This window comes from Protobothrops mucrosquamatus, unplaced genomic scaffold, assembly GCF_001527695.2.
Source record: "Protobothrops mucrosquamatus isolate PMUCROS unplaced genomic scaffold, P.Mucros_1.0 scaffold3450, whole genome shotgun sequence".
Classification (NCBI taxonomy): Eukaryota; Metazoa; Chordata; class Lepidosauria; order Squamata; family Viperidae; genus Protobothrops; species Protobothrops mucrosquamatus.
In genome coordinates this window covers 65,106-76,863 of record NW_015389428.1, presented here as the reverse complement: position 1 = coordinate 76,863, position 11,758 = coordinate 65,106, and the positions used below count along the sequence as shown (strand labels likewise).

Sequence of the window (11,758 nt, the reverse complement as noted above, 5' to 3'; positions counted from 1 at the left end):
GTAGGGCATCACATTCTTTTTCACTGAAAACCTCTGCCAGGTCCCAGTATTCATTGGGGATGACTGGATCGCCTGGAGGCGGTGAGGTGGCCATGTGCGCTCGCTCGTTGGGTGGCCTAAGGTGTCCTGCAACATCTGTTGACTCAATGGGGGGATCAGGCCCTATAGGTAGTCTCACGGTTCTCATTCCTTTCTCCCATCAGATGAATGGTTTCCATTTGTCTAACCAGGCTAAACCTAGGATCACCGCCTCAGACATTTTTGGAGCCACCAGGAAGTGAATAAATTCCCAATGTGCACCTATTTCTAGACGTAAAGGTTTAGTTACTTGCGTGACAAGAGCCCCCCCCATGAGAGACCCATCGGCTTGCTCAAACCTCATGGGTTCAGCGAGCGATTTTGCTCGAATACCCAATTTCAAGGCAAAGGGTAAACTAATAATACATTGGGTGCATCCAGAATCTATTAGCACATTTAAGTTCATTTGTACTCCAGATTTAGGGATTATAAGTTTGGCAGCTAGGGAAAAAGGCGGGATTTGTCGACTCACCATTGGGTCGTTCTCCCCTTCGTCCTCACTGTCGAGAGAGGGTAGAGCTGGGGGGGATCCAGCCTTAGTCCCGGCATCCTCCTGCGCAGGCGAGGTGACTTGGACAGCTCGTTCTTGCTTGTTCCGATTGGATTTCCCTCTCGGTGGTTGTTGATTAGATTTCTTTTTCGTTGCGGGTCTTGGTCTGCCCTGTTGTTGGGGGTAGGGAACTGGACAGTTCGCTGCTCGATGTTCCTGTTGTCCACATCGGAAGCACAAGAACGGCAACCCTATGGGAAGTTTGGGTCTTTCGGTAGGCGCAGTTGTTGGGGGCCTCCAGGGTGTTGGTTGTTGTCTGAGTCGTTCTGGTTTCGGTCCCATTTCAGGAGAGGTAGGCTTCTTGTAACGAGAGAGCTTGACATCTAACTTCACCGCTGTTTGGTACCAATCCTGCAGCCGATCGGGTATTTTGCGGTAGATGCAGGCCTGAGAGAGATGATCGTCTAATCCCTCAACAAAGTATTGAACTAGGGATTGTTCGGACCACCCCTCTGTTCAGCCTGCTAATTTGCGGAACTCCCGCACATACTCTAGGGCAGGTCTTCTGGCTTGTTTTATTTTGTGAATTTGTCTTGCTACTTTGAGGGCCATGGATGGGTCCTCAAATCTTTCTTTCAGGCCTAACAGAAGGACGTGGGGATTTCCCAGTTCAGGGGCTTGTTCACTATATAAATTATTCAGCCATTCGGCTGCTTCTCCCTCTAGGTTGGATGCAATAACGTCGACCATGGCACCTGGGTCCGGATAGTGGTTGGCCCAGCGGTTCAAGTGAGAGCGCCCTTGGTTGAGAAAGAAAATCAGCTTTTCTGGATCTCCATCGAAGGTTGCTTTGAAAGGTGGTACAACCACAGGCTGTTGTGGGAACCACTGGGGTTGTTGTGGCTGGCCCCACCCCGGTTGTTGGTCCCATGGTTGCTGGGCTCTCTGCTGTTGACATGGTACCACTAGTTGTTGCTGATCTAGTAGTTGTTGGGCTCTATATTGTTGATGGGGTGCCCCCAGTTGTTGGCCCCATCCTGCCTGCCAATCTAACGGTTGTTGGATTCTCTGCGGTTGACGTGGTGCTCCCAGTTGCTGTTGGCCCCATCTTGCCTGCCGATCCAGCGGTTGCTGGATTCTCTGCAGTTGACATGGTGCCCCCAGTTGTTGTTGGCCCCATCCTGCCTGCCAATGCAACGGTTGCTGGACTCTTTGCAGTTGACGTGGTGCCCTCAGTTCCTGTTGGTCCAGCCCTGCCTGCTGACCCAACGGTTGTTGGATTCTCTGCGGTTGACGTGGTGCCCTCAGTTGCTGTTGGGCCCCTCCTGCCTGCCGATCCAGCGGTTTGTGGATTCTCTGCTGTTGTTCAGCGGGGGCTGGTGATGCCTCCTGCTGCTGTAGGACTCTCAATGGCTGCTGGGCAAGTGGGGGTTGTTGCTGGGCATCTCTAATCGTTAAGCTCACCGGTTGTAGCTGTTCTGGCCTCTGCTTCCCCTCAACCTGCTGCAAAGCCTCTATTAGTTGATTTAGGCTCAGAGATAGGTGACCACTTTTCTGTGGGGGTTGCTTGATTTCATCTCGCTGTAAGGGGCCTGGGCAGGGGACCCCAGGGGCTGAAAAACTATTTGCTCTGCAAGGGTGGGGCTGGGGGCCTCTCTCAACGGAAGCTGTTCTTCGCTCTGCACTTCCAACTCTTCAAATCTCTCTGCTAGGTAGTCTAATGAACTACTGCGAACTGCAGGTGGGCATCTCCACTCACCCAAGTCTTCGGTGACAGACGGCCGGGTAGTTCTCCACTGGGTCTCCACTGCTGGCAGGGCTGTATGAAAATCTGCAGAGCCTTCGCTCAGTTTTTCCCAGCCTGACGACCAGATTAGTTCTCCAGACAGCTTTGACCTCGCTCCCAGTTGGAAAGTTTGCAAGGATTTCTTTTCCTCCTGCTGATTAGCTGTCACTCCCTTCAGTGGGGAAGCTGCTGCTGCTGTTGCTCCCCCTCCTGGGGAGGTTGCGGCTGGAGGGGTGTGGGCCTCAGGCCTTTCCTCTCCTTCCATGGTGAGATCTTCCCCTTATCTTTGTCAAACTATCCCCGTTATTTTAGGGATAGTGACTGGGGTAAGGGACCCCTAAATGGTTTTAAAAGTTTTTTGTTCTTGGCTTAATGTCATGGTTCAGAAAGAAATAACTTTTCAAAGAACTTTGAGGCTTAATTACCTTAAAGAATCCTTTAATAGATTACATGATTCGGCATGAACAGAGGAAAGCCAAGAACTGAAACACCCCCCACCTTAGCTCTCGTGACAAGGCACAACTCCCTCCCTCCTTTCACAGTCATCAATCATATGCTCCAATTAATTTGAAGTGTGAGTCGTTCCTCCGTCTATTCTCTGTTATTGCGCTCTGCTGTTACTTTGACCTTGGCTGTGCTATGCTAAGATAATGTTATTATTCACAAGCATTCCTCCCCACTCATATGGCTAGCAATGTCTGCTTTAACCCTTGAAGTGATATGTAGGCTAAATAAGATATGTTTGCTTCTTCACATATGTCGAGCAAGAATATCTAATGTTAGCAGACTTGACAGTCTCCTCATCGGTAGTCACCCCTCCAGGGTGACTTTTTGACCTGATTAAGGGTCTACTGGCAGAGGAAAAGCAAGTAACGAAGAGAGTCTCTTCGTGTGCCTGCACCCACTGCAACCCAAAACCGGAAGTCTGGTTCTGGTGTATCTTGATGACATCCCGATATACAGCACGAATATGACTGATTATATAAAGTTGGTGAGAGAAGTGTTAAAGAAACTATTGAATGCCAAGCTTTATGTCAAACTGTCAAAATGTGAATTTCACCAGACCCGATTAGATTATCTTGGCTACAGAATTTACAATGAGGGCATTGAAATGGACCCACCCAAAGTGAAAGCTGTAATTGAATGGCAGCCCCCAAAGACTCACAAACAGCTCCAGAGCTTCCCAGCTTTTGCCAACTTCTACCCTCAATCCATCCCCTCCTTTGCTGAGATTGCCCAACCCCTTACAGAACTACTCAAAACAGGCAGAGGAGGAGGGAAGCCGTGACCGGGCCAACCACTAGCATGGACCATGAGCTGTCAAACCACTTTTGAGAATTTAAAAAGACTATTTACTGTTGAACCGGTCCTAAAGCACCCATGCCCAGGGGAGCCCTTTGTAATTCAAGCCGACACCAGCGACGTGGCCATCAGAGCTGTATTACTGCAATAGAACCAAAGTGGAGCTTTGCAACCCTCCGCCTACACCTCGAAAAAATTTACTGAAAGCAAAAGGAAGTGGGCCATCTGGGAAAAGGAGGCTTTTACAATCAGGTGGGCTCTATTAAACTGGAGACACTAGGAGGGAGCAAAGTGCCTTTTGAAGTATAGACAGATCACAAAAATCTAGAAGCACTGAAAACTACTCGCAAATTGTCCCCGAAACAGGTGTACTGGGCACAGTACTTTAACCATTTGAACTTCATTCTAAAGTACATACCGGGAGGGTACGTACCCCAGAGAAGGAAATATTAAAAGGGCAGAATATTATATTTCCTCAAAGAATCTTAAAGAGGCAGAAAAGCATGCCCAGTTTTTCTTAATAGCCCCAAGTCTCCCTCCCCCAAGCAGAAACCAGCTCTGTAGAAATGCAGATGTAATAATCCATTCAGGAAGGTTGGAGGCCTCCAGCTATAAACTGCAACCTTCTTTTTAAAGCAGTCGCCATGTTGTTTATTCCTGGCTTGGACTGAACCATGATGAAGACTTTTCCTTCTTTGTGGCAGCCTTGAGGATCAGGGCTCCCCCTTTCTCCTCTCAGGTGCAGCTGCTGTGCTATTCTGTGCTCAGGCTGGGAATCATTTTTTTCTTCCATAATTTTTATTCTCAGGACTTTGTCTCAAATTCTTTTACCTAACGGCGCACAACGACAGCAGAGCCTGGCACTGTCACTCCCCCCAGGCTCCGAAACAATGGAGGGGGACCAGGTCTACCTTGCCCATCCTCCATAGGGTAGCATGGAAGTCCGGCTCACCAGGGGAGTGAAAGGGACCAAAGAATGGCCTGGCTGGGTGGGTGGGCTGAAGGAAGTGGGTGCAGGGTGCGTGGAGCAGCTCCAGTCCCTCCACCAACCTCACTTCATTGTGGCAGCCGCAATGGGATCTGCCGCGTGGCCTCCTACTGCGAGCGGCCACAGCAGAAGTGGGACAGCGGCCATGCGGGCTCCCGCTGGATGGGGCTGTTGGTGCCGCCACTGCGAGGTGAGGCAGGTATCATAGAAAAGTATAAGACACTGCCTGAAACAGTAGGCGGCACCTACTGCCTCTTTTGGAGGCAAAAATAATATAAGACCGGATCTTACTTTGGGGAAAATATGGTAGCAGTATTCCAGTATTTGAGGGGCTGCCACAAAGAAGAGGAGGTCACGTTATTCACCAAAGCACCAGAGGGAAGGACAAGAAACAATGGTTGGAAGCTGATCAAAGAGAGAAGCAACCTGGAATTAACTTCCTGACAGTGAGGACAATTAACCAGTGGAACAGCTTGCCTCCAGAAATTTTGGGCGCTCCATCACTGGAGGTTTTTAAGAAGAGGCTAGACCAGGGGTAGGCAACCTTGGCTCTTTTATGAGTCATGGACTTCAATTCCCAGAATTCATGAGCCAGCCAAGCTGGCTCAGGAATTCTGGGAGTTGGTCCACAAGTCATAAAAGAGCCAAGGTTGCCTACCCCTGGGCTAGACAGTCACTTGTCAGAGATGATATATGTTCTTCTGCTTGAGCAGGAGGCTGGACTAGAAGATCTCCCAAGGTCCCTTCCAGCTCTATTCTACTCTAAAAACTAAGAAAGCCCAGTTGCCTTTTGAAAAAGTACCTTAGGGACAACATAAAACTGAAAGAGCACCGAGCTGACTCTAGCATACTGGAGTAGTTGACAGTATGCACTTTTTATTTTTATAGTTTTTTTTATTTAAAGAACAAAACACAAAAACAATAGCAATAGTGATGCACACATACATTGTGGAAGAGAAGGAAAAAAAACATATCCGTAAAAAGAGCTGGAACAAAAAGATAAAAAAATAGGTTCACACATTACAATTCTATATGTACTCACAAAGGCAAAAATATAATTTTGTAATCACATTCTTTAGGGCAAAATTATTCCAAACAAATATATTTCTGACACATTTATATAGCTATTTTTAAATTTAATGTATAGCTGTATAAATACATCTAGAGGCTCATAGTTGATGGCCAGTCAGATTTTCCCTCCGTTGAGGGAAAAGGGCATAAATTTATCTTTCCAATATTGCTTAATGCTGAGTCAACCCTGAGTTTATTAGTCTTTGGGACTCTTAACATACAGATAGTCCTTGACTTACATTTCTTTAGTGACCATTCAAAGTTACAACAGAACTGAAAAAAGTGACTTCTGACTGTTTTTCACAGTTACGACCATTACGCCATCCCCATGGTCACGTGATCAAAATTTGGACGCTTGGAAACTGGCTCAGATTTACGACAGTTGCAGTGTCCCGGGATCATGTGATCCTCTTTTGCGACTTTATGACCACAATGGGGAAGCCAGATTCACTTAACAACCCTGTTACTCCCTTAACTGCAATGATTCACTTAACAACTGTGACAAGAAGGGTTCTTAAAATGGGGCAAAATTGAATTATCTTGCTTAGCAATGGAAATTTTGGGCTTCATTGCGGTCATACGTCGAGGACTGCCTGCACTAGAGTAGCTTGGCATCATACACACTTAACAACTAACAATACTGTCATCCAAAGAGGGTTGGAGGGCAGCAAGGGGGAACTGGGGCTGGGCCAACAGGGTGGGGTGAGGGGGTGGGGAAGGAGGCAGCAATCAATAATAGTTTGGTATTTGGGCAGGTGAGGATAATCTAGAACAGGGGTCCCCAACCCCCGGTACATGGACCGGCACCGGTCTGCTCAAACAAGGGAAGCTGCATCCGCAGGCAGCATGCAGAACCACGCTCTCTCCGGTCTGCAGAAAATCCTCTCTTCACAGAACCTGTCCCTGGTGTTCAAAAGCTTGCAGGCCGCTGATCTAGAAGAGGGGTCTTCAAACTCGGCCCCGTTTATAACTCATGGACTTCAACTCCCAGAATTCCTCAGCCAGCGTGCCTGAGGAATTCTGGGAATTGAAGTCCATGAGTCATAAAAGGGCCGAGTTTGAAGACCCCTGATCTAGAAAGTGAATTTAAAGAGAAAGAATGGGAGGTGAATAATCCAATGTTTTGCTAGGGCACAGTTCAAAACAGATCACACTTCCATCACTCCGTATTAAGATTCTATAGGAATCCTGTCAGTTATCAGTGGCTTTCTTTGAAAGCAGTGTTCCTGATTTTTGGGAGGATGGTGCCCCTCATATTTTTCCAATATTTCAGAGGTGCCCCTGCTGGCTCCACACAATCAGAAGCCCCAAAGGAGGGACAATGGGAAAAGTGGCAAGAATAAGGCTCCAGAGGCACTAGTGGTTTATTCTGCAGTTGATGACCGATATGACCCCCCCTTCATCCTCTAAAACGGGTGGGGAAAGATGGCCCCTTTATGACTTGTGGACTTCAACTCCCAGAATTCCTCAGCCCTCATGGCTGGTTGAGGAATTCTGGGAGTTGAAGTCCACAGGTCTTAAAGTTGCTACATTTGTAGACTCCTGAGCTACCTGGTCAGCCCATCTTAGCTCTCTCCCTTCTGAACTCTTCCACAGTGTAATAAGAATGCACCCCTCAATCCGTTCGCTGTACCCTTAAAGACACAGGAATCAAGTGCAAAGCAATAAACACAAACTCCATTTTTTTAACTCTCTTTAAGCTGCCTCAGGTGTGTCACATGTCACAATGTTGCAATCCTAGACTGAAAGGCTCAGGCAATTGCGAAAAGCTTTAGATTTAAATTAAGCCTGCTTACCTTCAAAGAAAACTTTCTAAAAGGCAACTAATTACATTTCTTTAAACCTTTCCTGTTGTCTTTTTCTCCCTTCCCCTGCCCACACCATCTCCTTTTATAGCCTTTCCTCTCCTCCTCCCCATTTTTTTTCAGTTTACCTCCAGCTCCAAGCTGCTTCCGGAAGCGTCAATCAGCTGGAACCCTGCCGGCTGCTGGGGCTTCTGCCGAGCCCAGACAGTCATGCAGCTGCTTGGCTCACTTAGGCTCATTCCCCTCCCCTGCTACACTTGGCTAGCAATTGTGTACCACCTGCCACGTGGCAAAGTACCACAGATGGTACGCGTACCACCAGTTGAAAAGCCCTGTACTAGAAGACCTCCAAGGTCCCTTCCAGCTCTATTCTATTCTAACTCAAGCGGTTCATTTTAGCTTGCTGTATCAAGCAGGCCTTCACCTTAAACCATATATTTACTTCTTCTGCCATAACAGCTTTGTGAATACAGCCACCTTGTTTCGATAGCCTTGTTTTGTTTACCACACTGTGTTGAACTCAGCCTACATTTTGCTACACGCTAAATATCCAAGCAGTTAAAAAGCTTACAAACATCCAAATACATTTGCAAACATTTCATCAATTCAATTGCACTCCGAATAGCTCAGCCAGAGCCAGGAAGTTGACATCTTGACATGAACAAAGAGCCATGTGGCAACATTTCCTGTGCTTCCATCTCAATTCACATCATCGTTTCAGACTACGGAGAAAACATAGGACAAACAATGATCAATTCAACACTGCAGAAGGACATTAAAGTGACAGACCTGCAATGACAAAAACATCTACTTTTGTTCCTGGATGAGGACAACCCAGGAGACTAAGGTCTATCCTGGTCGGTGACTTCAAGCTGGAGTGTGACTCTGACTAACCAGAATTGATCTTGACTTCCTTCTTGGGATCAGCTGTCCCCCAGCTCAAACTTATATGGGTTTTATTTAGGTGGTGGAATAAAATAAAATGTACCAATAAAGGAGTATATTTGTAGCACAGGGTTGAAATGTATTTGTAGCTCTGGCTTGGGAATTCTGGGGGATGAAGTCCACACATCCTAAAGTTACTAAGGCTGAGAAACATTGCTTTGAGAGGATCCCTGGTGCTCTCTGAACTTGCTTGTTTTCTTGCAGACATTTCATTACCTAACTAGGTAACATCATCACTGCTAGTAAGGAGTCTTGTTTGCTGACAGCAAGCTCAGAGAACATCAAGGACCCCTCAAAATAAAATGTTTTGGCTTGACAAGGGAGAGACAAGTAGAGGGAGTTTCCAACTTTTGACCATAATGGAGCCTGCCCATTATAGTCTTAAGTCATGGTGGTCGTAAAACAGGTCGCCCATGTGACTGACCCAATTTTACAACTTATTTTTGAGGCAGTCAATTGTTCACTATGGGCTGGTTTTGCTGAAAACTGAAAATAGTCACAGCAGAGAAGCTGATTGGAGGGGCGCCATTGTATAACCAGCTTGGTCTAGTGGTGAAGACACCAGGTTAGAAACTAGGAGACAGTGAGTTCTAGTCCCGCCTCACATACGAAAACAGGCTGGATGAATTTCAGCCGATCACCAGGAAATGGTGAATTCTAGACCCGCCTTAGGCATGAAAGCCTGCTGGGACTAGCCACTCTCTCTTTCAACCCAACCCACCTCACAGGATTGTTGTTGTGGAGAAAACAGGAGGAAGAAGAGTACTATGTCTATTCCACACTATGGGTTACTTATAAATAAATACAAAGTAATTGTCAAGTTTCGAATAATTATTGCTTTTCAGCTGCCAATGAACTCCGGGGAGGGGGGAGGAGAAAAAGGAAGGGTTTGGAATGAAGACATCAAAGATTCAGACCGTGAGACTCAAGGACATTGCACCAGGTGTTTGACCAGACCCAGAAACACTTTCTCATAACAATATTTTTCTATTTGATTGGGCAACGTGACCTGACCCAGAGGGAGAAGGGAGAATTCCATGCTTTTACTATATGAGTTTGGGAGGGATCTTGCCAGAGCTGGTTTTGCTTTCATGTGTGCCAAAATGATGTACTCAATAAAGTTTTACATTAAGAGATTGGAATTTCTCGAAGGTGTTTGCTTGGTTGGGTTCGTCAGTCAGAACCTTGACAGTAATAAAATAAAATAATAAAGATGGGATACAAATCTAAACAGACAAACCTACCTGAAGGGCTCCAGGCAGCCCATAATATTTTTATAGCAGGCTGAGAAAATTTTGAACCTGGACTGTTCCCCAATCCTACCCGCCCGTCATTCTCATCGACATCTTTGCTTGCATTTGCTCTCAGATTCATTTCACAGCCTGGACTTTGATTCTCGCATGCAAAACACAAAAATATTTGGTAATAATTCTACACACAAGAAGGGTCATTCCTGAGATCATCCTCTCCTTTCCTGAATTCTAGATTGCAGAAAGAGAGAGCAAAAATAGGAGATGTTAGGAGAAAAGCCCAGGGGAAGCCGGTCAATGATGGGAAGGCGTAAATTTTAATGACCTCACTTCAAAAGATGCATATTGCAAAAGTTGGTGCCTTTTAACAAAATGTGTTAATCTGAAAAAGGGTTTCTAATGTCTGGGGGGGGGAGAAATAGGACTTTAATGTTCTCCAAAAAAAGACAGATGGGAAGCCCTGGAAAAAACCCAGAAAAATTGGGGGAAAACTGTTTGTCCAGTTTTTTCCAAATGGTTTTGGAAAAAACAGGAAACCCCCCCCCCCCCGTTTTTTTCCCATTTTTATCTGGGTTTTTTTTCCAGGCCTTCCCATCTCTATTTGGGACTAACCAAATCTCAGGGAGGGGAGGTTATTGCCCTGTTTCCAAAAGGAGGAGCAGGAATAGAGACAGTACCCTTTCTGGATCCAACCAAAAGACATTGCCGACACATCAGGAATCAAAGATGCCAACCTCACACGGCAACAGATCTTCCAAATCTGATCAAATCAGTCCCTCTCTTAGGACAGAGAATCTGAGGATCCTGGCTTTGATACAAATGGATCATGTTAAGATATTTAAATTTAGTAGCTGGAGCAGTGGGGTCGTGCAGTGAGCCAAAACACACAGGGGTTGTTGTCAACATCCAGCTTGAGGATTCAAATAAATCATCAGGTTCATTCTGTTTCTGAAAATCTTACTGTTTATTGAATACATGGCATGGTAATGTCAAAGCAAAATTAACTTTGAGGTTCCCAGACACCAGTTCATAGAATTAAACAAATAAAACAAATATAGGTTTTAATTTCTAATCCATGTCTATATGCATGTATATTTGTTTTTATGTATTTCCAGATTCATTCTTCTTTTGGGGAGGTGATATGTCAAGAATGAAACTTTGGCAGCTACATGCCTGTTCATTTCGACTTGCCATTTCTTTAGGTGTTATGTCTATTTGTTTTTAACTAGGTACCGATTGGTTGGAGAGTGCTGGCGCCTGCCTGAGGCAAACTGCACTGTGATTGGTTGCTGTGGGTGCGACGGAGGGGGAGTGTCCCTTTTTCCCCACCTTTTTTCTTCTGTGTGCCTCTGCTATTTGCCTGTTTGCCTATCTAGTCTGCTGTATATAGAGATGTTATATATATTTAATCATATAAACCTACAAGTTCGTGTTAGCCTCTCTGGCTTTATTTGGACAGCTGCTGGGCAATTCCCTGACAGGATCACCGGATTATCAATGACCAATGGATCATTCCCCAGGAGGGAAGGGAAATGGAGAAAGCAGCAGCAGAAGCAGCACCTGGGAGGGGAGGAAGATTTTCATTGAAGCCCTTCTCTTTGAACAAAGCCTTTGAAAGGGACAGAACTGGAATGCCTCTTCCCAACTCAGAAGAAGACAGGACTGTCAAAACCTTGGACTCAGCTGAACTGAGACTGGAATCCCAGCAAGAAGCTGAGATCTCAGATGCTCCTTAAGTCGGCTGGGAAAACAGGGAAAAAGGAAGCCCAGAAAAAGAAGAGAAACAGTTTGGGCTAGTGGTTAGGGCACTGGGCTAGAAAGCAGAAGACCATGCTTGAGATCAGGTCCTGCCTTAGCCATGAAAGCCAGCTAGGTGACCTTGGGCCAGTCGCATAAGCACCTCACATGGTTATTGTTGTGGAGAAGAAAATAGGAGGAAGGTGTGTTGGATATGTTTACAGCCCTGAGTTATTTGTGAAAATAATAAAGGCAGGTAATAAATGAATACATAAATAAACAAGGAAGCAGCAAGTAAGCAAACAA

General features: G+C 46.0%; 2 protein-coding genes across 2 annotated transcripts in view; one reads left to right on the top strand and one right to left on the bottom strand.

Annotated features, from left to right (window-relative positions):
• LOC107297667 (class I histocompatibility antigen, F10 alpha chain-like) overlaps window positions 1-7,125 on the top strand; it is a 37,481-nt gene extending 30,356 nt beyond the window's left edge. The window contains exons 4-5 of the mRNA XM_015827026.1: window positions 4,725-4,834; window positions 6,989-7,125. Of these exons, the coding sequence (XP_015682512.1) occupies window positions 4,725-4,834; window positions 6,989-7,125 (247 nt within the window). The remainder of the gene's footprint in view (window positions 1-4,724; window positions 4,835-6,988) is intronic.
• A 4,311-nt stretch (window positions 7,126-11,436) lies between these two features.
• The window catches only part of LOC107297666 (class I histocompatibility antigen, F10 alpha chain-like), a 24,684-nt gene continuing 24,362 nt past the window's right edge, over window positions 11,437-11,758 (bottom strand). The window contains exon 7 of the mRNA XM_015827025.2: window positions 11,437-11,456. Coding sequence (XP_015682511.2) covers window positions 11,437-11,456 — 20 coding nt within the window. The remainder of the gene's footprint in view (window positions 11,457-11,758) is intronic.